Source organism: Heloderma suspectum, chromosome 3 (genome assembly GCF_057233095.1).
Source record: "Heloderma suspectum isolate Gila_16-S chromosome 3, 16-S_ref, whole genome shotgun sequence".
NCBI classification, from domain to species: domain Eukaryota; kingdom Metazoa; phylum Chordata; class Lepidosauria; order Squamata; family Helodermatidae; genus Heloderma; species Heloderma suspectum.
The window spans coordinates 195,902,913-195,929,504 of record NC_139460.1 but is presented as its reverse complement, the minus strand read 5'-3'; the positions used below and the strand labels follow the sequence as shown (position 1 = coordinate 195,929,504).

The window sequence follows — 26,592 nt, the reverse complement described above, 5'->3', positions numbered from 1 at the left end:
TGCAATCCAGAGGAACTGCTCCCTTACTCCCCCCCCCCGAACTTTTAGGATGGCTATGGGCCGTGGATCTGCCATGGAGATAAGAGCTAACAATATCTTCTGACTTTTACATCTCCTAAAATGACATATTTTGACAGCATGATCATCATGAACAACAACAAATAAAAGTGATTAAAGACCTGTCATCTGTTCTTTCTACCCCCTCCCCTGCCTTTTCTCTCTCAGCTTTGTTTATTGCATCATTTGAAAGTGAAGGTCCAGAAAATCATATGGAGAAAGACAGCTGGAAGACACTCAGGTAATAAAGCCAACTTCTTGTTTGAGAAAATTGCTGCTGGAGGGCAAACTCCCAGCCCACAGGAGATTCTCTTGTTCCAAGGGTCTCTTAGGGGGTAGGCTTTTCATTCCCAGGAGCAGGTTTTTTTCTGGGTACTGCCTTGGAAAGCAGTCAGTGTACAAACAGATGGAGACAGTCCAAGGAGGCACCTTGTAAAATTGTGCTTGTGGGAGGGCTAGAGTCCATTCTGCACAAGGGATCCTTGGGGAAAGAGGGTACCTGTGGGGTTGGACTCCCCCCCCCCCCCACTTGCAATACTTTTTCCAGATGTAGCATTTGAAATCAACAGGCACTAAGAGAAACAACACAGTGCAGGAACAAAATACATGCAAAGTGAAGGGACTGTGGTAGTGGAATTCTAAAGGTGAGGAATACGTTTTTGAATGCTCCCATATGCTCCTTGCACGTAGTAAACTAATCAAAGGGCAAGGTGTAGTATAACCTTGAGACTGGCGTGCTAGTTTACTATATGTTTAGAAAGCTTTTTACATGTGGAAGCATTCAAAATATGCACTTTGAAGTAGTGCAGTCCAGCATTCTGTCACTGTACTCTATTATCTCTCATTCTGCATAAGTTGGGACTGTCCACACATGCTGAAGAACAAGGTGGTAAAATGGAAAACTTCAGCGGGGGTGAGGAAATCACTTTTTAAATATTCGCCTATGATAAAAGCTTGCTGCAATAGACATGCAGCAAATCAGGCAAAGTACTGGCTAAAGAATACCTTCCTGATATCCTGATTTTCCACTTGCAGAGAGGTTTGGTCCTTTAAAAAAAATGGGGCGTATTGAGAAGTGGTGTCTCCCACCTGTAATCTGACACAATAGCCTTCCTTGTCATTCTAAAATCTTATTTTCACATGATTTTGCTGCATGTGCAGACCAAGTCCAGCAGCACAGCTCTGTATTACGCAGCGACCCAGGACAAGCTGCACATAGGCTGGTTCCAAAGTCAGTTTATAGTAGAGAGATGCACTGTAGGTTTGGCCAGGATTGATCTAATTTTTTAACCAGAGAACAACAGTATCTGCATCAACAGCCAAAGATCTGATGTATGGTTTGTTTTCAGCACATGGGTTGTGGGCTGGCAAATTAATCTCAAAAGAAGAAGAATATGAAGACAAGCGAGATGGCACAGGAACAAAGAAAAAAAAATCATCAGGCAGCCAGGCTGTTGGGGATCCCGAAGCAAGCGTAATGAAATGGGAATTCAGACCAAAGTAGAGCAGTCCTAAATATCTTCACAGTTAGGCCTGGTTGTCTTAATACCTCTGCCTTCTCCAATTTAAGATTATCTTTTAAGATCTTTTAACGATGGCTTGCTGATGTGATCTTTATCTTTTCATTTTTAGGACAACTCTGCTCAACAGAGCCTGAGATGGTGGACTTTTGCTCCAGATTCTAAAGCACACACTAAAAACATTGTTTTTAAATCCTGAGCGACATGATTTGAGAAAGGAAAGCCTCACTGGTTGGGGCCTGTTTTGTATATACAATACCTTTTATGAATTACAAATGAAGAAGAAAATTGCTAAATATTTCACATCAACCTTAAGGCACTTAAAAGTGAAGGATTTTGCTTTTTAACTGTTAAACTAAGGGCAGGGCCCTGTTCTCAGAGATGAAAGTGATGGGGGTGGGGGGAATCCATGGTGATGTCTTATTCTAACGACATCCAGATCTTTATTTTATTGTTTGATTACTTCTGCCTGATTCATGCACACTCTCAGATGGACACTATACATGTACAGGTTCAGTGCTTCGCTCTGCCTTGACCCACCCAACACTTGCGGAAAATAAATGTCGCTACGTGGGGCTGATGCACTTGAAAATCAGCAAGGCTTCCACAGACCCAAAGAGGCACAAGAGCATTTTCCAGGATTAGCACAGGTCGACTTAGGTTAGCCGCTAATGATGCGAAAGCACAGAGCCCTTGTTAAACTGTAACCCCATTTGGGTCATCTGATATTTTGAAGAGCTTGCATCTCCTGTTCCCCCATTCCTATGGAAGAGTGGGGCAAAGTCAGCTTCCAAAGCATGCCTCATTGTACCTTTGCTGTACCTGATGGAGGAGGTGTTTTCCTGTGAAAGCTCATGCCATGGTAAATTTGTTAGTCTTCTAGGTGCCATAGCTTTGTAATCTCTCTCTCCCCCCCCCCCCCCCGCGCACAATATATTTTACACTGCTACACTTCTGGAATTCATCTTCATTGTTCTGGGTTTCCCACATTTTCTTTTTTGATGCTGCCTTCCTTGCCTCATTGATTTGTAGAGCTCTGGAAAATTGTGCTCTTATGGCCACTTTATACAGTCAGGCAGAATCAAGTAGTAAAGCTTTGCCTGGACTGTTCCATTGTAGATGGTGAAGTGTGGAGCTGGTTGCAGGTTTGAATGTTCGCATAGAAGGGGAAAACATAGTACAGAGAAGACTAGACCAAACCTTTCTCCCTGATACACCAGTTTTTTTTCTAAACAATGCTACAAATCCTATGAGAAGATAAATTAAGGAAGTTCACAGATGGGAAGTTTCCTGTTCCATTCTCTCCACCGCCACCACCTCGCATCAGCAGCCCCACACTCCCCATCTCAAATTGTTTGAGGAGGGCCCCCCAATTCTCTAGAAAGGCTTTTGTGGGTCGCAGGTAGCTGCAGGGGAGTGGGGAAACATGGATGGGAAACCTTCCCTCTGCTAACTTACCTTAGGACCTAGGCCAATATGTTCATTTTGATGGGGAACATTCAAATATCTAACCCCATCACCTACAGCCTGAAGAGGTAAAGTCCAGGTCAAGCTTCATTCCATTTTGCCAGATGCATAAACTGACCTTTGAGCGCAAGTGTGAGAGCCCCAGATCAGCACAAGGACTCCTCATTTCCTTTAGTCTGGCCTTAAAACACTGTAGCAGCGAGGCTGCTCCCCTCTTACATCAGAGAATAGTGCCTTACAAGGTACTGAAATTGTTTAGCGTACCTTCTTCTACAATTCTGGGTTGGAAGCAAACAAAATAAGAATATGGATGTCTTTAAAAAACCAGCTACAGCTTTGTAAATATAATGGAAGATACGGCACACAAACTAGAGTATACCTGTCTCTATAACAATAATGGTGCAGCAGAACTTATTTTTGTTACAAGGTAAAATGGGATAATTGCTTGATCTCTCTAATTTTCTTCCCCCGTTACTACCGTTTTACTGGTTCTGAGAACTCTTTAGTTTACATTTGCGTTTTATTTATTAGGGATTTAAAATGATGGGTGGGGAGTATAATCATCACAATCTTGGCAAAATAGAAACCAGTAATGGCATTTCGCTTTTACAAATTAGCATCTGGCTAATAAATACCGAAATTAGTTGGAGGATGTCAAAGGTGGTGTGTCACAACAGAAGAGTAAAGGAGGACATTTTTAAAAAAAATGACAGTGTGAGTTCAGAGACCAAATTAAAGGTTAAACCAGGGATAGGCAATGTGCCAGTATGCCCCCCATCCCGCCACCTTTCTTGGCATTTGTGAAGGTGCGCTACCCCTCCCACTTTTTTACCAGTAGCTGAGATTGCTGTGAAACTGGTTTCTCCTGGTGCTGAAAACTGGGTTCAAAGGAATTGTTCGGTGCGTTGGGGCTCAAACTTGGCCTTGGCCTTGGCCTTGTACTCAGTCTTTTGGGCAGGTTACTTGTCATTTGCCACACCTCCCATAGCAGCCATTTTGTGGTGATGCCCAGGACAGTTTCTCAAATTGTCAAATGTGCCCATGGCCCAAAAGGTTGCCAACCCCTGAGTTAAACCATCATACAGATAGGGTCAGTGGATTTGGAAAGATTTGCTGCCTTCCTGCGTGACTCTTTAGTAGGTAAATTGATGGTTATAACAGGTATCAAATTCATGACCATTGATCACATGATAACATATAAAAGCAAATTCTCCCAATCAGGTTACTAAGTAATTATTTGAGTTATACTGATATTGTGAACTCACCCTTTGAAGTCTAACTCTTGCTGAAATGTTGGACGCTGTTATAGAATTATTGGGATAAACATTTTAAAAAGTTGATCTAGGCACTCCATCACATGCTGGTCCAATTACAGTGATACAATGCACAATTTTAAACTGATATGTATTTCAACACCTCTCTTGTTAATTTATTACATTGCTTTGGAAAATGTTTTCTAATCATTATCAATCTTATCAATCTTGTGTTTTGCCAATTTGAGTCTTCATTTCTAACAGCTACACTATTCTCCTGTTGGCTCCTTTGAAAAAAATATAGAGCTGTTCACACATCTAGGCTACATCACTTGATTGTTCACAGTCAAGTGCCACTGGAGCAGACTCCACACATAAATTGTCATGTGATGTTTTGGTTTTCAAGTGATGAAGATGCATGTGTGAACCAGCCCATAAAAGCAGAGCTACCCTATTAGAACAAGGCAGACTGTACGGAACTGAAGGGCCTGGTGTTAGATTTCAGCTTTAAAAGATGTGGCCAAGTCACATGGTGGAACAGTCCCCATAGACCACAGTTAACATATTCTAAAGCCAATTAAGCTAGTCAATTTAAACTTACTTTAAATGTTCTTGAATATATGGCTCATTAGATCACTGATCGCTGATTAGAACTCTTATTGGGCTTCAGGTTTCTCATTTGCTTTAAAAAAAATGAGCTTATTCCAACTTTCTACTAATTACTTTTTTAATTAGGAGACAAAAAATAACACTGAGCACCAGCTTAAATATAATGCTCAGTTTAATTGATAATCATGTATTATCATGCACCTACTGCTTTCCTCTAGGACAATTAAACTAAGACCTAATAGCAGGTCATTAATATACTTCAATATTTGCAAGTTTACTACCATTAGGTCACACCTAAAAGCTTCATGTGTGAAGGGGCCTTTCTCTTCCATCCTATTCCTGTTTTCTAATTAATACATGTTTAACTGGGAACGTATCTATCCATTTTATTGAAAAAAAAATACATTTTGCCAAAGCATTTTGCTGCCACCACTAAAATTGTTCAGGGAACAAGGCCAAAAAAAAAAAAAAAAAGCTAAACAGAACCAATGGAAATTATTTATACAAGTCTAAAGAGGAAGCAGAAATACTGTGTATTAACAGAAAGATAGCCCCACAAAGACAGACAGAGAATCAGTGGCTTTGTTTATTTGTGCTCTGCTGCTATTTTTCCCATGGTGAAGTATTGATTTTCAGCCCTGGACTAAAGAGAATATTTATACTGTATTATTACAGTGATGTTTTGCACTTTCAGAGATGTCCTATCTAGCAACATTGTCAAACACTATGAAAGGGATTGTATATCAGTTTTGTTAATGTATTTGAAATTTACAAAGGGATGCTTTAAATTTCAGAGATATATATTTGAAACGCAATTCTGGAACACTTTTTATGTATGCATATTTAAGAAGAAAAGAAGCTTTTACATGAATGTGCACTCCAGTGGTCAATTGGTTCTAGTATATACTTGAAAAAGTGCCATTTCTACATGGCTTTTTATTATTTTTTTTCTTTTCCTTTGGTTCAATACATTCTTTCAACATCTGTGTTTTGTTATTCCAAGCTGAATTGCTACATATAAAGCTGTACCATAAAGCAGGATATTCTGTGTTTGACTTGATGTGCTTGCATTAATAAAATCGAATTGCTTCAACCAGGCTACATTGAACTGTTGTAACTTTTTTTTGTATAAAGTAGCACGCTGATTGCTGGGATGAGGTGGAGGGATTTTGGTAGCGTTAGCAGGAGGACCGCAACAGGAGGACTGGCATAACATAGTCATTCAGGTGGAGTTCTATTACTTCTGCGCCTGATGCTTATAAACCTCCGAACTCAGAGCTTATGACCATCCAGTGCAGAGCAGGAGGAGAGGTGGAGGCAATTGTTGCTTTTTTGCCCATCGAATAGGTGTCTTGGAGGGCAAGAGAAGAGGGCTGGTGAGGCCTCAGGATAGCTCGTATCCCAGCCTCTCCAGTCCCCTCCCTGCCCACTGGTGTGCCCCCTCTACCTCGGGGTGCTCTCGCTGAGGTTGTGTTCCCAGCCTTGGAGAGGCAGCCAGTGCAGTGCTTTCTGCACTGGCTGTGAAGGGGTGGAGAGCGCTGATTCATGGCTCCAAGAGCATAGTGTTGTCTCCGACCACAGATCTGGAAATCCAAAGTGTCCTATGCCTTCCCCTAGACACTGTCTAGGGGCCATAGGATTGCTCTTTAAGAGGATTAACCAGAAGTTTCCTGTTCAGATATCATCCTAACAAAGAGGCAAGCTTCTACCCCTCAGGGCACACCAACCCTCAATCTATATTGTTGTTATAAGGATTACTGAGATGATATACGTACAGCCCTTCAAGCACAGTGTCTCCTTTAATAAAAAGAGCTAGCGTAAGACATTTGTCTTAGCCAGATGACTATTTTGACAGACTTTCTAGCTGCTTAAGAAACGTTTTCACTTTCCATCCGATTTGATGGGATCATGGTATACCAGTAATGTTTTACTGATGGCCGGTTCCTCCTAATATGTAGATTGCTCCATTTTTCAACCTTATATTCCATCCTGTAAAACTCTTTTTACTCTTGTGTCAGAGCATAAACAGTTTCAAAACTCCATTCCATTAAACAACAAGAAACTATTCAATGTGGCTAAGGCACTCTTGACTTGATGCAAGCAGTGCCACAATACATCAGCGGAATAAATCCTAAGGGGGAGAAGTGTGTCATTCCAGGCCAGCCAATAAGATCAGTCAATATTCAGCTCCAATACCAGCTGCATCCCTGATTATTAGCTAACTTGCACTGATGATCAAAATTTAATCAAGGGCAATACTAGGAAAGCAACCTCCCCCTCCAGCAGAATCCACCCCAGTTCCTTTCCAAACGGGTTTTAACCCAATGTTACCCAGTCAGAAAGCCATGGCTGCAGACAACCAACCTGACAGCAGCAGGATAAAGCTTTAGGCTTGCAAATCCTCCCTTGCAAGGAGAGAATCTGACAATTATCCCTTCTAATGGGCTACAACTTGATGTTGCTTCTGCACAGATGTAGGAAGTTCTGCTCACAGAAGAAAGGCAATGGACTCCTTCAACTCACACCCTTTTAGTTAGATACCACATTCATCCTTGATGTGGAGCAGTTCAAGAAAAAAAGAAAGCAGCCTTCTCAGCTGATTCTTCAGATGACAAAGAAAATGATGGATTCACTTACTTTGTGAGGGAGTGTTCCTGAAAGATACCAGCCACCACCTGCCTTTGGCTGTTGGTTGCCCCAGCAACAGGATCCCCAGGATTCCATAAAGAAAGAAGCAGGCGCTAAGAAATAGGAGGCGCCGGGATCTTTCTGCTACAGGAGCCATGGGGCAAGTGGTGGGGCAAAATATGGGAAATGCATATATGGCCGGGATGCTAGGTTGGTATGGTTCAAAAGGAGCCAAAAAGATTGTTGAGGGCATGCAGGACACTGTTTTGGAGACCTGATAGTTCAGGATCCATTTCTCTTCAGCTAACCCTATCAATCAAGGTAGAGCAATTATCCTTCCCACCCCAAGAGAGAAATAAAAACGCCAGGTAACTCTGGGTTCCAACTCTGGCTTGGGTCTCCTCTGACAAGCCAGCATTCTTGGTTTGTTTGTCATGCTAAACAACCCAGGGACGGACCATCCCTGGGTTGTTTAGCCACTCGCTTGTAGCAAGATTAATCAGCAGCTGTGTTCACAACAAAAACTCAGGGTTGTTGTGATGTGTGAACCAGGCCTATGATACTTTATAGGAAATTTGATGAACTGGATACCAAAAGAGTGTTGAACTAGTGTGCACCCTACAGAATAGAGTGCTCCAACTGGGTAGTACTATGGTTATGTATAAACAAGGTCTCCCTAACCTCAGATTGAAATTATCCACACAGCAAGCTGGATGTGGAGTCCCCCCATATAGAAGCAGCCTCCTGAACATATAAAGGTCATGTAGACTGACCCCTTAATACGGGAGTGCTCAACATCAATGTTGAAGAATTCAAGAGGGAAACTAGTTTGTCTTTCTGGGGTGACAGTCTATATGCAAGGATGAATTTGTGACAATAAGTCAGGAAAGTGCACATGGGGGCATCCACCTGTGCCCAACTAGAATTTTGAGGTGCCAGCTATCATTGGGGGAATGATTCAGTAAACATCCAACTAGGAATTGAATGATGTCCATAGGCTGATAAGTTCAGGACACAAAAGTGCTCTGGCAACTTTGGGTTAGTCATTTGGACTAGGGATGGGAGAACCAGGTGATTTTTTGAGCTTGCCAAAATTCCCTGAAATTCACTTTGAAGCTCATTTTGGCTCATTTTCGTTTTTGATCTGATTTTTGGCTCATTCACACAAGAAAAGTGCTCATTTCAAACAGGAAAATGTGCATTTCCTCCACTGGCTAAAGCATGGAACTGCTTTTTTTAATGTGCATTTCAAAGGCGCATTTTAAAAAAAACGCATTTTTTGAACACAACCACAAATTCGGGAATTAGCAAACATTTCTTTAAAAAAAGCACTCCTGCTCACACCCACATTCAAAATTGCAAACAGGACATGTTCACATAATTTGTGAACAGAAACTAAATTCTCATACATCCCTCCTTTGACTGCTTTGTACAATGTGTTTAAAGTGTACACCTAAAAAATAATTATTATTGTACACCTGAAAGTATAAAATGCAACAACAGGTATTTGACAACACATTGTGTCCTATTGGTGCACTCAGAGAGTCTGGATTGGCTGCAGCTCGTTGCTGAGTATTCAGTTCAGTGGCCAGCCCAGGTTTAGTGTTATGCAATGTGTGAAACAACTCTTTGTTTCATACTTTTCCCACCATCAGATTTGTAACAAAGAGAAAACTATACTCTCACTGAACTCAACTGTTTTGACACCAATTGCAGCAGGAATAAACTGACTGGATTACATCACCAGAATAGGGATTTTAAATTTCACAAGACAGGTGAAGCTTTATTAAGCATTCTGTGGGGAAAGGATGTTTATCAAGCACACAAGTGCACATAACCCTCCCTAAAACGCTAAAGATCATGTGTGCCACCAAGTGGACATGAAAAGTAATCCAGTCAATATAATCAAAAAGGGAGGTATATGCTTTAGTCCAGCCTTGCCTAATCTGGTGCCCATCAGACATGTTAGACTACAACTCACAGCTGCTGACTCAACTTACCGCCATTACAGCATGTAAAATTATCTGCCTGTGGTTTGAGCCTTGTGTCGCTGTACAAGACAAAATGCAACCAGTGCCAACAGATAAAGCAGCCTAGCTCATTTAAAACACTTTTTGGATTGCATCATTGCCACAGCTTTTTTGTTGTGTCTGAGGTGTTGCTCAATCTGAAGAAGCTATATATGCGTGAAACAGGATAGTACTGGGTTCCTGTAAAAAAAACTTTCAGTGAGTGATTCTTGGATAAAGATTTTCAGAAGACCTTCAGAAAAGTTTTGGCAAAAGATTTTTCAGAAAAACTTTGTTGAATATACTTTTTGATATAGATGTTAACATTTTCTATTACATGTATATTATATTTACATTGTTTTTTCACATTCATATTATTTCTGTTTAAGCACTAATAATTTTCACTAAAAGATAAATCAGAAAAAATTATAAATGATTGTGTGTTTCAATATTGTTACATTATTAGATTAATATACCTAGACCAGTTTTCAGTTGTGTGCGAATTGCATTTTAATATGAGACTACAACTTCCACCATCCCCAGAAGTTATTCTCCCCCACAAAAAGTACTAGCTCACTTGTCCAAATAGACCTATAATCATTGAAAGAACCAAAAATATATTTCCCCAGTTTGCAAAATCTCCCATTCTTGATCCCTCAGCAATCCCCATTTGCCACAAATAACAAGACTCTGGGTAACTGCAATATATCCACACCCTGAGATGCATATATTAAACACCACCAGTGATGACCCCTGAAGAAGTTGCATGGTTTATATATTTTGCACCTAACTTGTTCCATTACATCAGATCCACTTTTTGTTACCATAAATTAAAAGGGGGGGGGGAGTGACAGGTCCTTGGGATGTAGTTATATGATATGTTCCCTTGGGATCATATGTTATATTATGTGACATTGTTCTTGGTTTTTAAGGAAATGTTAAATCTCCATCATGCAAGAAGTGGGTCCTTCCTATGTAATGGAATCAGTGGGAGAGGCCAATCACACAATGGCCCTGTTGGATATTGCCCAATTCAGTTTTTAAATATCCCCCACATCCAAGCGGAGTTTTTAAAATTGGCTCCTACAGATACAAGAGAAAGAACGCTGCCATACTGGTAAAAATCATTTAGGAAATGCTGACAGAGTAGGTATGGGTTTGCTCAAATGGAGTGGTTCCATTTGAGCAGGCCCACCTCAATGTGAGCTTGGATTGGGCCCAGCTCTCTTCTGCCACTCCCTCCCCACTTCCCAAGAAATAAAACCTTACCCTGGGGAAAGGTGGAAGGCAGCAGAGGGCTTTCATTTGCAGCATTTGTTTTCTGATGGGGATGATGGGATTTGCTTATAAACGCTATCATACCTGGTAGAAAATAACATGCCACCCATTGTTTTCAGCCAATGGGTCAGCCCACAGGACCATACAGAGGATGCAGATGAGATGGGAAGTGTTGTTATCTGCCAGGGACCGGGGGGGGGGTGTAGTCAAGCTCCACGAACCTGGTGGGAAAAATGCTTGCAACCGTTCCTCCAAGATAAGTCTTTTTTTCTCCCTTTGGAGAAAGAGGAGCAGTAGCTAAGGGGAATTTTCAGATGTTCATGTCAAACACCTAAAAAGCCCCTTGAGGGCTTTCAAGTAATCAATATGAAAACATGAACAATCCCACCTTATTTGGGACAGGGGTAGCAACAAGTTGTGTCCATTGTTAACCCTATTAAGAACAGACCAGTTGAAATTAATAGGATTTAAGTTGGACGAACATTGGATACAACCCAGTTTGCCTACTCTCCAGTTACTGGACTTTGTGTAAAAAAAAAGAGAGCGCCTTGGACATGCTACCAAAGGAAGCATGACCTTTCCTTGTGAGAGCAGAGTCCCATTTTCCTCACACCTGAAATGCTTAATGTTTGGTTGACTAACCATGACACATATGCATCAAATTGCCCATAGCAAACTGGTTACAGCTTTGACTTTCTGAAGGGTTCTGGTTATCTTTCTTTCTTCTGTTCAAAACTCTCAAAAAAATCTCACTGATTTCTACATTTCCCACCCCCAATTTCTGGTAGTTTGATACACATTTGTTCAGCTTTTTTTCCTTCTGTTATTTTGTTGCCAAAGATCACCAGCTGCCTCCATTTTGTGTTCCCCTCATGGTTCGTTTGGCTCCAAAAGTTTCCACTTGTCTGGAAGATTGGAGACGTCTGGCAAGCTAGGACAAAATACATCTGGAAGTTTCCCACCAAAACTCTCTATTGAATTGGACAACGGAGGCCGGGACCTCCTGAAAGTATTGATGAGCTCAAATTTGAAGAAAGCAACAGTGTCACCCATCCATCAGCTACGGATTGCCCTGAAATTATGACCAGAGCTGGGTCAATATTTTTGACCAAGCTTTTTTCAGCTATTTGTAGGGGTGGGGAACAAAAGATACTTCTAAAGATTGAATAGTGGCTGCAGATATTTCTGAAAACTGGGATGGGTTGGCTTGCCTGACTTTATACACAAGGTGACAGAGGCTTGTTTACCTTCTATTTTTACACTTTAAAAAAAGCCTCACCAGCCACTAGTCACAACTGGCAAAGTTCTACACCTCCCACATTTCCTCTCCCTGTTCCAGATACCCATGGAAATGACAGTACATGACAGGACTATTCCAGGACTACTCTACTTTTTTGCAGTCTTTGTGTCTAAGCCTGTAACTGTCTTAGATTTCCCCGAACTCAGTGAGTTTCCAAAATGGGTTTTTCTGGAGAGTGGCCTTGCTAGGAGGAATTCAGTCTGGCTGATTCATGCCTTGGTGCCCATTCCTGTACCGCTGAACCTCTGATCTTTTCAACAATCCCAGGTCTTACTGCGATAAACATAGCCTGGCTCTGGAATTCTGGCTTTGAGTGCCCTTTTTCTGCACTCCCATTTCCAGTGGTCTCCTGCAACCTAGAAAAATCTCATTTCTGCCTCTGTTTTTGGATTCACCTTGATGCCAAGGATTTCCACTCTTATTCCTTGATTTTCAGAGCATAAGGAGGGACATTTATAAACCTCCCGTCTCCAGTTTCTACTGCCAACTTTATAACTTCCATCACTGCAGCCTCCCTCATGCTCTTCCATGCCCTCATCAAAGAATCACCATGCAGCTTCTTTAACTATCATCTCACTTCCCTTTCTATCCCTACCTTCACAGGTAACTATTAGATTGCCTTTTTGTTTTATTTTCTTGATATGCTGCTTTTCTAGAAAAGCTCTGACCTTTTCTCTCTAGTTTTCTCCCAAGCACCATACAAGGGCACTCCAGCATCCAGACTTTAACCCAAAGTTACACACAGCAAGCTCCTGTGCATTTCAGTAAATGTTTCTGGGGCAGCTCTGCTGGACAGAAAGTAGCCTGTCTTCCTGGAGAACAGAGCCAGGGTCACAATGGGAAGTTTCCCCAGTACACGCGCTCAGTTCCACATCATTCATGTTCTAGAAGAGCTTATTCCCTGAACACAGAGAAGTAGCCTGCACTAGGAAAATGACTGAAAATAAAAAAGAGCAAATGCCAGTCTTATTATACAAATTGCAGAATGGCCTCATTTAGAATGCTATGCACCTTACAGCTCTGGCTGCCTCTTCTGGACTGTCCCCCCCTGGAATTTCCTAAGTATATAAGGATTTGAGAACATATGCTTTCAGTTGTCAATCCAAGTGCATCAGAACAAACCAACCAGGCTGCGTTGATGTCTCCCAGTTTGACAGAAAGGGAAGAGGACCTTAAACTGTTGATATTTGCTGATGAACAGTGACAAAAATCTACATGCTGATCCTTGCTGACCATGTAATTTACTTTTGATTAACACTGAACCAAGTGTCTTGTTCTCTTTCTCACTGAGGAGACAGGTCAAGATACCTGTCCATAAAAGCTGTAATTAATCTCACAATAAGGCACAGGATGAATTATAAGAATTCCCTTCTCTAGAAAAAGCTCTTTTAGGACTATTTGCTCCAAGCTGCATTTGTTAAAGGAAACTGAATTCACTTGTGTGTCTTGATCTCTCTCATAGGAGATTAACAGGTCACATAATTTACCCTGCTGTGAAACCAAAAGGACTGGCATGTGCAACAAGCATAGCGAAGACAAGGTCAGGTATTATGACTTTAGTTGCAGTAGAAAGCAGATTGTCAACAATTGATGGACATGTACAAGTGTTAAGGCAAAGCTCTCCACAACCATCAGGTTTGCGCTCAGTCTCTTCAAAGTTCTAAACTTCTAAAGGTCAGGAACAGACTTATGTATGATATAGACTCTTATTGCTGCGGCCATGTGCTGAGAGAAACATGTTTTATTGTAACTTATTTGGATATTACTTGGAGGCACTGAGATGAACAGGTATTGCAGCACAGCTTTGGAAGGCACTGAAGAATGGGATTTGGTCAGCTATACCAGGAGCAAAGTATGGATACGACCCACCCTCGCTGGCTGCCTAACTTCATGCTCAGTCCATTACAATTCTTGATGTGGAAATCACAAGGACTCAAAACAGTGCTTCATCAGATTACACTGTTTTGATAAACACTTTATTTTGGCCATTCTTTGCAGTATCCTGTGTGAAACATAAGCTGTGCATCCAATTTCTCATGCAGTGAAGGTGATATGAAGATGATGCTGACTTCTTCACCTGGAGTTATTATGCAGGTTTAGATATTCTTTATTAGAAGTTTAGAAATTCTGTAAAAGGAGGAAATGCTTTACTCTTTATCCACCACGTTACGTCAAATCATGCAAACCATGGTAAGGAACATATCAGATGAGCTGAAAACATTCAGGACTTCTTCCATAACTATTACGTTATGGAACTTGCTGCCGTAAGTAATACTGGCTTAGAGCCAAAGAAGTTAAATACATTTGTGCATAACTTTCCCTCCATTTTTAAACCAGAAGTAGCCACAGGAGGTTATGATCTCAAGTGCAGGAACAGTGGGAAGACCACTCTCTGGGTACTTTTCCCCTCTCAATTTCCCTCCCACCAAAAACATTTGTCCACCTGGCTTTTCTGGCCAATTGAGCGGGAAATGACTGAGGGGGAAAGCTTTACCATCCCCTAAACTTTGCAGCCTCCTACAGCTGCTTTTGATAAAAGACAGACTTTGAGGGAAAATTTAAGCTTTAAAAGGAGATCAAGTTAATGGAGAACAGAGCTTTGGCTATTGGGCAGTATAGAAATGTAATAAATAAATAGAAGCTATTAAAAGCTATTCACCAACATAGCTAAATACAATCCCCTTGTTTAGAGGTATTATCTCTCTGAACACTAGTTGTTGGGTGACACATAATGAGGGGAGGGACTTCCCACCTTGCTTGTTGGCTTCCTGGAAGCACCTGCTTGACCAATGTTCGAAAGAGGATGCTGCACTGCATCCGTCCATCCTGGAGCTCTTATGGTCACATGTGAAGGTAATATCTGGCTTATTAATTTACTTAAAGCATTTTACCCCACTACAGTTGAAAGGGCTCCCAGAGCGGCTTAATCTAAGAATAACAACAAGATGATTCCTGCTTGCAGGCTTACAATCTAAAAATGTTGACAAACAGAAAAGGGATGTGGAAGTCAACAAAGCTTAGGCACCAAGTAGTTCATATAGTAATGCATAATAGTTTTTAATGACTGTCTAGAAAGGAAACAGTTCAGGGAGAGGAGCCAAATGGAGCTGGTGTCTCAGCAGAGCCAATAGAGTGGCCTTGCTTCCCACCTCTCCTTCCCCCCTGGATGGTTTTCTGGGGATGATGGTAAAAAGAGGGACATCTTTCTCTAGAGTAGGATAGTTGGATATTTTGTCATGCAGAGCAACATTAAGGGTCTATGGCTCCTAGGGGACTTTCACAGTAGCCACCCAGGGCCATTTTGCAAAACTTTCATATGCTTACAAGCTTCCACCTGCTGGATGTGAACTATTTTGTCCCCAAGTGTTGACAGCCTTCTGCATTATAAGTAAAAACTTGCACACTAGTGCAGATCTTGACACTGAGGTGCTGGAATGGTATTGCAACTGTTAAAGTATTATAGCAGGATGGGTCTGCCTTAAATCCCTTTCATAGGATTTTGCAGCTACACCACTCTATATGCATTCACAACTCTCTATAGGGTTGAGGCACATTTCTTTCATAACCTCAAAATAAGGCTCCAGTCAAATATTAAAACACACGAGTATTCAATTTAATTATAAAGAGAAGACAACAGCAAGCCAACTTGCGTTACATTCTTCCCCACTTCGGACAAGTTACATTGCTCTCCGCAATGTTATATAAAGGCAAACTACATGTTAAAACAGGGATCAGCATTCAGAACACTTTCCAACTAGTACATTGTCATTCAGAGCTAAAAGCTGCCTCTTTTCACTGCCAAAGAACTTAATGAGCTTTTTGTGTCTGCTTGGCAAACCCCATTTGAAATGAATACAGACCACATAAAAGCACAGGTCTACTCTTCTCCAACTACCATTCATTTCAATGGGGCATGAGCAGGAGGCGTTCTTGTACCTACTGCCAAAATTAAATGAAAAAATGGATCCAAGCTAGCACAGTTAGCAAGTGATGTCTCTCTAATCTTTAAATGCCATATTCTCTGATCCCCTCACCCAGGTGACAAAGACTTCAACATTCATCTGAAGAACAAAGAATATCAGAAGTGTAATAATGAGGCAATGAAGTAAACTGCTTGTGTTCAAGACAGCATCTCTTTCTACATCCTGAAACATGCAAAAAATTATTTGGCCAGTAGCTAGGATAAGCAAATAGCAAGCTCAACTCATTTACAATCTGATAAAGAACAGAATGACAAAATGATTGTCAACTGTTCAATGGCCTCTTTTAAAAACTTTAAATACATGTTTTTGCAAGTTGATTTAAGTACCTGATGGTTAATAAGGCGAATTCAGTGATTCTAGCTGCACAACGTATCATGTTTTGCATATGGTTCTCCATAGCTTTTGCCTTAGTGTTTGATTCTTCCCACAGAATGCATACATACATATAGTATCCTTTTCTAAAAACTACAGTGAAGTGAGCAGTACAAAATAACTATAGGCAGTGGAGCAGACAGTTCTTGTTCAATTACCCTCACATAATGCAGATTGGAGAAGTGAAAGCATTAGAGAAAAATCTAGATGGGGAAAAGTGAACATATCCTGCCCTTGTTCTCGCCCACTCTCCACCCCGTACACAATTAAACTCTTAAAAGCACACTGAAGTACTTCATTTCACTCAAGTGCCTGATCTGGTGTGATATGTAGGTAACAGCTGGCCAGAGAAAAAGATCTTTGAACTCATCTTGAGCAAGGGAGAGGCACTCCAAAATTTTTAGCTGAGTTAATTAAGGCTTCAGAACAATGCTGGTTCATAGCAACTCTAGAGTCTTAGGATTGCACTGAGAATAATTCTAGCCTATTGCTTCACTGTTAGTCCTGTATGCCTGCTTACGCAGATGAGCCTCAATCTCTTCCCTGAATACCAGCATCCCAAGGTGAGAGTGAGATGCCTCATTCATGGCTTTAGACTGGATGCACATGCGGTATTGCTCTGGAGTCAGTTCGTCAGCACAATGCTTCTCATGCCAGAGGTGAAAGAGGCCAGGTACTGGGGTCCTGACCACAATTAGGTCACCGTGCAGGTACTTTCGATAAAGGTGAACATCCTCTCCACCCCAGCCTTTGACTTCCAAGTCAAAGCCTCCTGTGATAAATCAAAGAGAAATCAGAAACATTGTACCTTTGAAGGAAATAAAGTTCAGTCATGAGTCAAGGTGCATTGGGTGGGGGGGAGAAGATACATTGTTTTCATAGATCATAGGTCTTCAACTGGTTGGTCATACACCAGCAGCACCTCCACTATTTTCTTTCTTTCTTACTTCCTTTTTTCAGAGCGGGAAGAGTAAGCAAGAGAAAGAGAAAAACTGAAACACATGGTAAAAAAATTAAAAGTAGGTTTCATGTTACAGGCTGGGTTGTAAAAAATGGATCCTGTGCAAGAAAACATAGAAGTCTACTATCTGAGATGCTGTAATCACCTGTGTCAGCAAAACCTTGCTTATGTGGTCATTTCAGCTGAGAGAAAAGCAACCTGTTCAGCAGTGAAGATCATGTTATATATTTTACTTCGAATTACTCAATTATAGAACTTTGAAAACCTAGACTCATCATCAGTATTCTTGGGAATGGATTTAAAAATCTTGTTTCACTGCAAAACATGAAGGCTAAGAACTCTCTTGCAAATGGAGGGGATTCAGAGGCCTATAAGGTAATAGTAGCCTATAAGCTCTACAAAAAACCTGTTTGTACACACATGTTAGTTCACAGCAGATGCCATAGTAAAAGACAGTTACTTCTGATGGCATGAGCACTGGAACAAAGTTTTTGAATTTTGTTTCATTTTGCAACAATTTCACTTGCAATTACTAAATTCTGTTCCTGAGGGAAAGAAAAAAAATATTATCCCCAGCCAAATACAGGGCAGACAGATTGGTTGTTCAGATGATTGCCAGGGGAAACAATGCAGCATTGGTTGTTTCCCCCACCCCTGTGTGCACTGGTCACACGACCAGGATTACCCTAATTACCTGTGCCGCATCATGGGTTGCTGTTCGTCCAAATCCAGTACATGACACAAGCATAGTACATTTTCACTCACCGTACAACTCACACTGCAAGCAATGGGTTGTAGGGTGGGTGAAAATGCACTGTGCTCGCACCGCATGCCGGGTGCGGATGACACTGCAACCCACGGCACAGGTGATTAGGGTAATCCCGGTGGTGTGATCAGCAGTTGTTTCCCCCACTGATCGTCCGAACTTGGTCAGAGGTTGGATTCTTGCCCAGTCTCCACTTGTCCATATTTTACAGGAAAGCACTGCAAGTTATATGCATGCATAACCATACAACAATCTTGTCTACTGCAGTTAAAGCAAGCAATAAACTAAGGAAGTAATAGGCACTGCAATTTTAGGAACAAAAGGTAATAAGACCATGTTAAAAGAGCAATTCATTGAGTCAAAGGTTCTCAAACTTTGTCATAAAGAGCTTCCCTTTCCTGGAAAAAAAAGAAATTAATTAAAACTATGACCTGGTTTGCATGACACAACAACCCACCATAGGTGATCACCCATGGTGGGTTGTCATGAGGTCCAAACCTGGTGTGGTTTCCGTAGGGTGGCTTATTTTTCACAAACAAGCCACCCTGAGAACCCATGGCTTGTTGTTGGGTTGTTCAGGGGGGCTTGTTTTCAGGGTGACTTGTGATGTCTAGACCAGGCAGGGCAACTTCATCATTGGTTGCTGGGAATAGCTAGAAAGCCATATGGCAAGAGTCGCAAAAAAAAACCCCCTGCTGCTCCTCACGATCTTGCTAGTGCTGGCATCATCTTCCCTCATCCTCTCTAAGTGCCCTCCGCCCCGTGCTCTTAAATATCAGGAAGAAAGGACACAGGGAGTGTCCACAACATTTGTTTTGTTTTTTCAGTGTTGCAGAAGTGTGCACATTCAAAAGTTCACAGCTACGAATTGTGCGTAATTTCCCCCTCTATTGCTGTGCCATGAAATTTGCACATATTTACTGATACACTTCACTTGTCCGCCTTGAAATGTGCATATCTTTAGCTTGAAATGTGCATATCTTTACCAATCCCCCTGACTCCCTGCTCTGTCTTGAAATTTGTGTATCTTTACCGATCCCTGTCACTACTCTGTAACCCTTATGTATATCTGACAGGTAAAAGGACAACAGTGGAGGGAAGCGACAAGCACGAGACAGGGAAGCCGAAAGCTGCTGGCAGCTACAGGAGAAGGAGCTTTTTGAATGGGGTACAATTAGTAGAATGTGAAGCAGCCTTTAAAAAAAGGTGTTCACTAGCAAGGTAAGCACCAAAATGGAAGATGAAATTAACAAGGACATTGACGGGGGCAGGGGTATTGGTATGCTGGGCTAAATAGCGGACAGGGGGTGCTACGCTCTAGCGCACTTGTACAAGACACCGACAAAAAAGTTGTAGGCGGAGGGGCGGTTTTCTGGGAACCAACCTTAGAGCACTGGCTCTGAGCTTGGTTTCCAGAAAGTGAATCATCCTATAGCCATCTAGCTGCTGTCTATCAGCCATAGGATTCTACCCTAAGAAACCAAAAACTTAGAGCAGTCAGCACATATTTTAGTTTAAGAGCAGGCAAATAGGCAGTATACAATAGATATAGTAGATTTGCCTTGATTACAAATATGGGATGGAGAGATAAGAGAAAATTTATTGGTGCAAAGCTACTGTATTTTTAAAAAACATTAATACAATGTTGTACAATAATTAAAGTAAGGCAACGTGATATCAAAATTCAGTTAAGCCACAAGGTGGTGCTAACATATATAGACAAAATGAAGCTGTTCCAATAACTTTGACTACTTTTTTGAATATGAAAGGCTGAAGTGATAAAAAGCCAGCTGTGTGAACAACTCATGCATTTTTTTCACAGTTAAAGAACAAGAAATAAATTTAGGTCAAAAGGCAAGATAGAAATAACATAAATTAATAAAGAGCCTCCGGATTAATTTCTCTTTGTTTAAGAAGTGCAAGGGTAGCTTAAGCCATGTACTTGAGCAGAAAAGCCATTAGAAAGCAACAAGATTCTCAGCAGAGTCACTAATAGAAGAGAGGGTATTTTATACATTCCTAGAGAAAAATCTTAAACCAAGAGATTTATGCATCTTACCAATGGACAAGAAATCTGTTCGATACTGACAAGTCATCCCAAAGCCAAAATCCCGCCAAAAACCAGAATCCTTTTTGTGCACCTATAATTATAAATACATACACATTTTAGGTCTTTCAGAAATCTCTGAAGAAGGAGCAACAAAGCAGGGCCTGAAACTGGCAATTCTCCACTGACCCACCCGCTCAACTGACTCACACTGAAATTTCTCAAAGTATATTTCTTTTCTTAAACGTTAGACTGTGATATGCCACTCAAACTTATGACAACAAAGGCCAAACTAGACATGGCAACCAACATAGGGCTGCTGCCAAAAGCGGCAATCATACTCTCCTCTACAATCTATAGTTATAGAAATCTATGACGTAACATCACCATGTGCCTAGAACATGTTTTCAGTGGGAATTCCATGTCTGTTGTCCTGTCTAGTTTCAGCTCCAGACAGACTCTGGCAACTCACATAATTATATGTCAGCGTAATAAGAACCATTTCCTTCATATGAGTTTTTCCTTCAAACAATAGCTCTCTTTTATTGAAAAGGAAAAACAGCATGCATCACTAGGAAAAGTCCACTTTATTCACTGCAACATATGTGATAGAGTTGTTTACCTTGGCCACTCTGGTTTTGATGCTAAAACACGCATACAAACACACACACAACTTTGCAAGATTTTATGGTTGAGAAAGATTTGTAGGCATCATTCACAGATACTGAAGTAAGTGTCCTTTCTGCTGAAATGTTTGGGGGCAAGTTCTATAAGGATAGGGAAAGAGATATCCAGCTGGGTTTAGAGGTGCTTCATCTTTAAAAATGTTCCACCAAACACTGCATTGAACTGACTCTGCTAATATGGAGCGGGAAAGTTTTTAAGCTTCTTTAAACTCCAGTCACTTACCAACTGCTGCTCCACAGGGGGTGGTACATCTTGATTAGCATAGACAATGGCAGGATTATATAGGCTGAATACCACTGGATAGAAAACTTTCTTGCCTGCAAAGACAGGAGAGATTTATTCATTGCTGGACATCTTTGAGCAGAAAAGGGAAGCTGCATGTCTCCTCTTTTTATTAGTAATCCATTTAACAAAAGAAGTAAAAGAGGTAGACTTGCCTCCTAAGACTTCTGCTTAAAAAGACCCACGCTAAGTAATGATAGCAGCAGGGGGAAGGGAGAAATCTGTGTGCAGTGCCAAATAGGATGTTTGGGCGTAGGACAGGCTCATCAGATAAACTGTGGAGTAAAAAGCACCCACATTCAAAACTTGCCCTGGCTAAAGACTTTGCTTATGAACAGGATCATAAGCGGTACTTTCAGAAAGTGTCAAAACCTGGTATGTAGGCAAAATAATCCAAATCTCAAAAATGCACTTCTTTTGTCTCTGCTACAGATTTTGATCCAACCCAAAATGTGGCTGTCATTGTGAGAGCATGTAGTGGCTAGAACAGGGATGGGGAACACGTGGCCCTCCAGATCATTGTTGGACTGCAACTCCCATCAATCCTGGCCAGCATAGCCAATAGTGACGGATGATGATGGAAGCTGCAGACCAACAACACCTGGAAGATTGCACATTCCCCACTCTTAACCTAAAGTGCCAGACTAGAACTGGGGGGACTTAGCCACAAATCCCCACTCTGCCATAAAACTTACTTGGTGACCTTGGATCAGTCACTATCTCTTGGCCTATCCCACCCTGAGTTTCCTGAAGAAAGGACAACATATAGATATAATAAAATGAAATAAACCATTGCCTGATTTCTACCTCAACTTAGATAGCGTTTTCAGAATGGCTCTGTTGAACATGAATGAACAATTTGTTTTTTTATGAACTAATTCAAAATTTGGAACAGGTCAGCCCTTCACTTGATCTACATAAACTATAAAGGTGGCTGCCCATTATTCCTACACAAATTACAGTCAGTGGTAATGACTGTATTACCATTGGGCTGGGCAGTTTATTGCCAAAGTATTTCTTCATAGTAGTTGTGTGAAAAATGGTAGCTCTCATCCTCCAAAGGGGGGGCAGGGTTGTGTTGGGAGAGTTGGGTGGTGAGAGCAAGAGCCCATCCTGGCCAGCATTATACATTCTGCTGGCTTAGGTGAGGTGGACCCAAGTGAGAACTGCAGGTCTGGGTTCCACCTCACAGGAATATAAGGTGTGGGGTGGGGAGACACTGCTCAGTTGTTTTCAGGTGCCTTTCCCTCTCACCCTAAAGCTAAGGATTTAGAAGGGAGACACTTGGCATCACTCTGGACTTGGTTGCTGGCTGACAAAACCTGGGGAAAAAAAATGTCTGCAGATTGGCCTTGTGGGCACAGGTATTCTTCCCTTCCTCACCACAATCTTGCTGAAGGATTGGAGGTATCAGGCTATCAGAGATCACTGAAATACAAAAGGCTTCTGCTTTCAGTTTTAAACAACACACAGTACCTGTGACTTTCAAAATTGGGGAACAGGGCTCTATTTTAGCTCCCATGCTGTTCAACATCTACATTAAAAACTGCTGGAGAGATTATGTGGAGATGGGAACTGTCATCGATATGCGAATGACACCCAGCTCTCTCTCTCTCTTTTCCATCAAATCCAGCTGAGGCAGTGGATGTTCTGGATTGGTTCCTGATTGTGGTAATGGGCTGGATGAGGGCCAATAAACTGAGACTCAACCAAGACAAGATGGAAGTACTATTTAAGGGTGGTTTGTCAGCAAGGCTGTGTAATGTTTAACTTATTCTGGAGGGGTTGCACTGCCCCTAAAGCAGTGGTAGGGAACTGTTCTGGCCCTGGTGGCTGGACTGCCTTCTCATTCATCTCCAGGGGGCTGGATGATGTCAGAGATGGGCCCCTCCCTCCCGAATGAAAAGCTGCAATAGCTCAAACTTGTGCTATATCTCCTTTCCACAAAAGAATTGTGGACACCTCAAAATTGGGAGGAAATTTCATGTGAAAGTTAAATTCATTTTTCTTTTTATCATCTCACTATAGTCCAACACATTCTTTTTAAAGAAAATAATTGACTTTCAACCGCATTTATATATGCAGTTTGTACAGCACACTATGCCACCAAGACACAGTAAAAATGAGTATTTGTACTAGTGTGTTCATGTCCTGTTAGTCAGTAAAAGAGGTCCTGGTGCCAGTACAAATGCACAAATATGGTTGTTCCCTGCCTGCCCCATAGTGTGGAAGTACTACACACAGGACATCTGCACTATTGTGCAGTCACGGGGGAAAGATGGCTGGTGGAGGCATACAGGCAGATGCTTCCTTCCACAATGAGACTATCTTTAAAATCATGCACCTTTGTCCCTCCACCACTTCAAGCTGGAGAAGAAGATGGAGAATAGAGACATTTTGTTGCATCAGATTAGAGAACTATAGATTGAAGACTAAACGGCAGTCAAGTGCTGGTGCCTGTGAGAAAAACTGGGATTTTTCTTTCTGAGGAGAGGAAATAATGGTTTTTTGGATGGAAAAGGGGTGGGGGCAGAGGAGACATAGCTAATATTTGAGGCTCACAGCCCAGCAATTATTCTCTGGTTTTTGGTCTTGGGCAGGTCATTTGTCTCCATCTAGGCCAGCATTATGCTTCTAGGAGTGGCCAGCAAATGCCTGTGTAAAATTTACAAGCATGGCAAGAGGAAAACTGCATTTCTCTGTTGTTTGTCCCAAACTTCAAGCATGTGGAGCTATACTGCCTCTGCACATGGAGGTTTCATTTTGTGATCACAGATGATAGCAGGGGTTTCCATGAGCAGAGCATACAGAAAGAGCATTGAGTAGGTGGACCCAAGGGGAGGTGTGAAAATCAGCTTAGCAGAATTGATGAACTTGCAGCACCCCCACTTTTTGGAAACATCAACTACCCCTGGAGGATCTTAATATGAACATACCTGGTTCAGCATTCAAGCGGCAGCTATTTAAGAACTCAGCTGTGAAATAAATATCCACATCACAGAAGAACATCAAGACCTCGCCCTTTTCCCAGGCTCTGGCACCCACATCTAGTCCTCGTCCACGATTGAATTCCTCATTCAAAGAAACTAGAGTGTAATTATGGAAGTTAGCCTCTCTACAAAAAGGAATAAGAAAAAGAATCAGGAAAAAGACATTTAATTTTTCAGTTCATGATGCATGAACTTGGTAAAATATGCTTCATAGGCACATTCAAAACTTGGGGCCAACATATCTTATGGAACGGTTTCACACTTATGGATGCTGCCACTTTGGAGAGATTCTGTACTGGATTCCTTCCAAAACGAGGCTAAGTAGTTCCAAAGCACAGTGTTCTTTGTGGTGGCACTTCAGCTCTGGAACTCCTTAGGATGGCAGTCTAAACCCCTATTGGAAGGCCAAGTGATTTAGGGTGCCATCCAATGCATGTTTGGATAGAAAAAAGTCCTGTAAGTCCCAGCATTCCCCAGCCAGCCATGGTGGCTGAGGCATGCTGAGAGTTGTAGGACATGTTTCTATCTAAACATACATAGGATTGCACACTTAAGCTGCCATATTGGACCTATTGCTTTAAGCTGATCTATAAGATCGGCATAAAAAGAGTTGCACAACAGATACATAGCAGAAATATTTAGGATCAAGATGGTAGTGACAGTTCATTTCTGCCCCTAAATTAAACGGTTTCAAGAGAAACTATGGCACCTTGTTTATCATTAAATTTTGCTGCGAATTACTCCACAATTAATGCCATTTTCCCTACCAGGATAGCCTTTTGAACATAGAACCATAAACACATGACAACTTCTTCCAGTGCTTATTGTTCCCTATTTTGCCATTTAAACATTTTTATTGGTGAAGCAATTTTTAAGCTGAAGGACTATTTACCATATTTAGCACATCTTAGATAGCACCTTTGAACACACATTCAACAGCACTAATAACTACGTTAAGGAAAGGATTTGGAGGGAGCAATCCTATGGCCACTAGTCAGCAGCTAGATGGCCATAGGATATGTGGTTTTCCGAGAACCTACCTTCCTCTCCTTCCACACTGCCTCACAGGCAGTGCAGAGAAGCCTCGTACTCCGCGCTCACAAGAGCAGCAGACAAAATGGAGCATTCCGGGGGGTCTTCTGGGGCGGGCAGAAATGCCAGTACGACACATCCAATGTGTCGTCTGGCAGCCTCCTCCCCCGCTCCGCCGTCCCACTGCTAGACAGCCAAAAGCGGCTGTCTAGCTGAAAATGCAGGGCAGGAGGAGCACGGAGGGAACGATCCCCTTCGTGCTTCTCCTGCCCTGCATTGGATAGGTGGTCGCCTCCGAGTTCAGAGGCGGCCACCTATCTGCATAGGATTGCGCCCTTAGGCAGCAAATAAAAAGAATGGAACAAAGGTACTCTCATACATGCTTAATTCACACACAGCCATTTCTCCACCAGAACATGATGGAAACTGAAGGACTGAGCACCCCTAGTCAACCACTTGAGATTTAGCATCTAGCTACCTTAAGAACTGCCATCTCCTGGACATTCCCTTCCATAGATGACAGCAGCAGTGCGTCCTCCTGCTGGCCATGGCTCAGTGAATGACCATGAGATACAGGACCTTCACAGTCACTGCAGTGTCATTGTGAAATGTCCTCTCAGGGAGGCTTGCCTGCCTCCACCACTATTGGTGTTTCACCACTGGGTGACAACACAATTGTTTGAGGAAGCTTTGGTTAGTAGCTGATTGTCAATTATATTTGATTATTTGTGTTGCTGCTGCTCAGATTGCTGGTTGCTGCTTTTTTAAAACAAGGGTTGTGTTCATTCCTGTCTGATGTCTTTGGAATGTTTTTATATAGTTTGCCGCATTCAGTTTTCTTGTAAGAGAAATTTCAAATATATATAATAAAAAACCTTTGCTACTTACTAAAATGTGACCATTGATAACATTTTATAATCTATTTTAATGTTTGCCCAGCTGCCCCACCTTTACAACCCTTTTCCTGATCTGAGATCATCCCAACATTATGAGAGCCAGTGTAGTGTAGTGGTGAGAGTGACAGGCTGGGAGCCGGGAGATCCGGGTTCTAGACCTCACTTGGCCATGAAAGCTCACTGGGTGACTTTGGGCCAGTCACAGCCTCTCAGCCCAACCTACCTCACAGGGTTGTTGCTGTGAGGATAAAACAGAGAGGAGGATAATGTAAGCCACCTTGGGTTCCTTGCAAGAGGAAAAAAGGCGGGATATAAATGCAATCAATCAATCAATCAATCAATTATACCAGCTGCACATTAAGACAAGACAAACAGCTAATTGCCGCATTGCTTTTACATAATCATTTGGTTGTGTGTATGTGTAAAACTTATTTTGTTATTGCAAAATTTCAACA

General features: G+C 41.7%; 2 protein-coding genes across 2 annotated transcripts in view; one reads left to right on the top strand and one right to left on the bottom strand.

Moving 5' to 3' along the window:
- The window catches only part of RASGEF1A (RasGEF domain family member 1A), a 47,921-nt gene extending 42,558 nt beyond the window's left edge, over positions 1-5,363 (top strand). The window contains exons 12-13 of the mRNA XM_084845258.1: positions 226-298; positions 1,690-5,363. Coding sequence (XP_084701384.1) covers positions 226-298; positions 1,690-1,714 — 98 coding nt within the window. The 3' untranslated portion in view covers positions 1,715-5,363. The remainder of the gene's footprint in view (positions 1-225; positions 299-1,689) is intronic.
- Positions 5,364-13,845: 8,482 nt separating this feature from the next.
- Positions 13,846-26,592, bottom strand: part of CSGALNACT2 (chondroitin sulfate N-acetylgalactosaminyltransferase 2) — a 45,005-nt gene continuing 32,258 nt past the window's right edge. Inside the window, exons 5-8 of the mRNA XM_084845257.1 lie at positions 24,156-24,334; positions 21,160-21,254; positions 20,263-20,344; positions 13,846-17,248 (exon numbers count right to left, since the gene is read on the bottom strand). Of these exons, the coding sequence (XP_084701383.1) occupies positions 16,956-17,248; positions 20,263-20,344; positions 21,160-21,254; positions 24,156-24,334 (649 nt within the window). The 3' untranslated portion in view covers positions 13,846-16,955. The remainder of the gene's footprint in view (positions 17,249-20,262; positions 20,345-21,159; positions 21,255-24,155; positions 24,335-26,592) is intronic.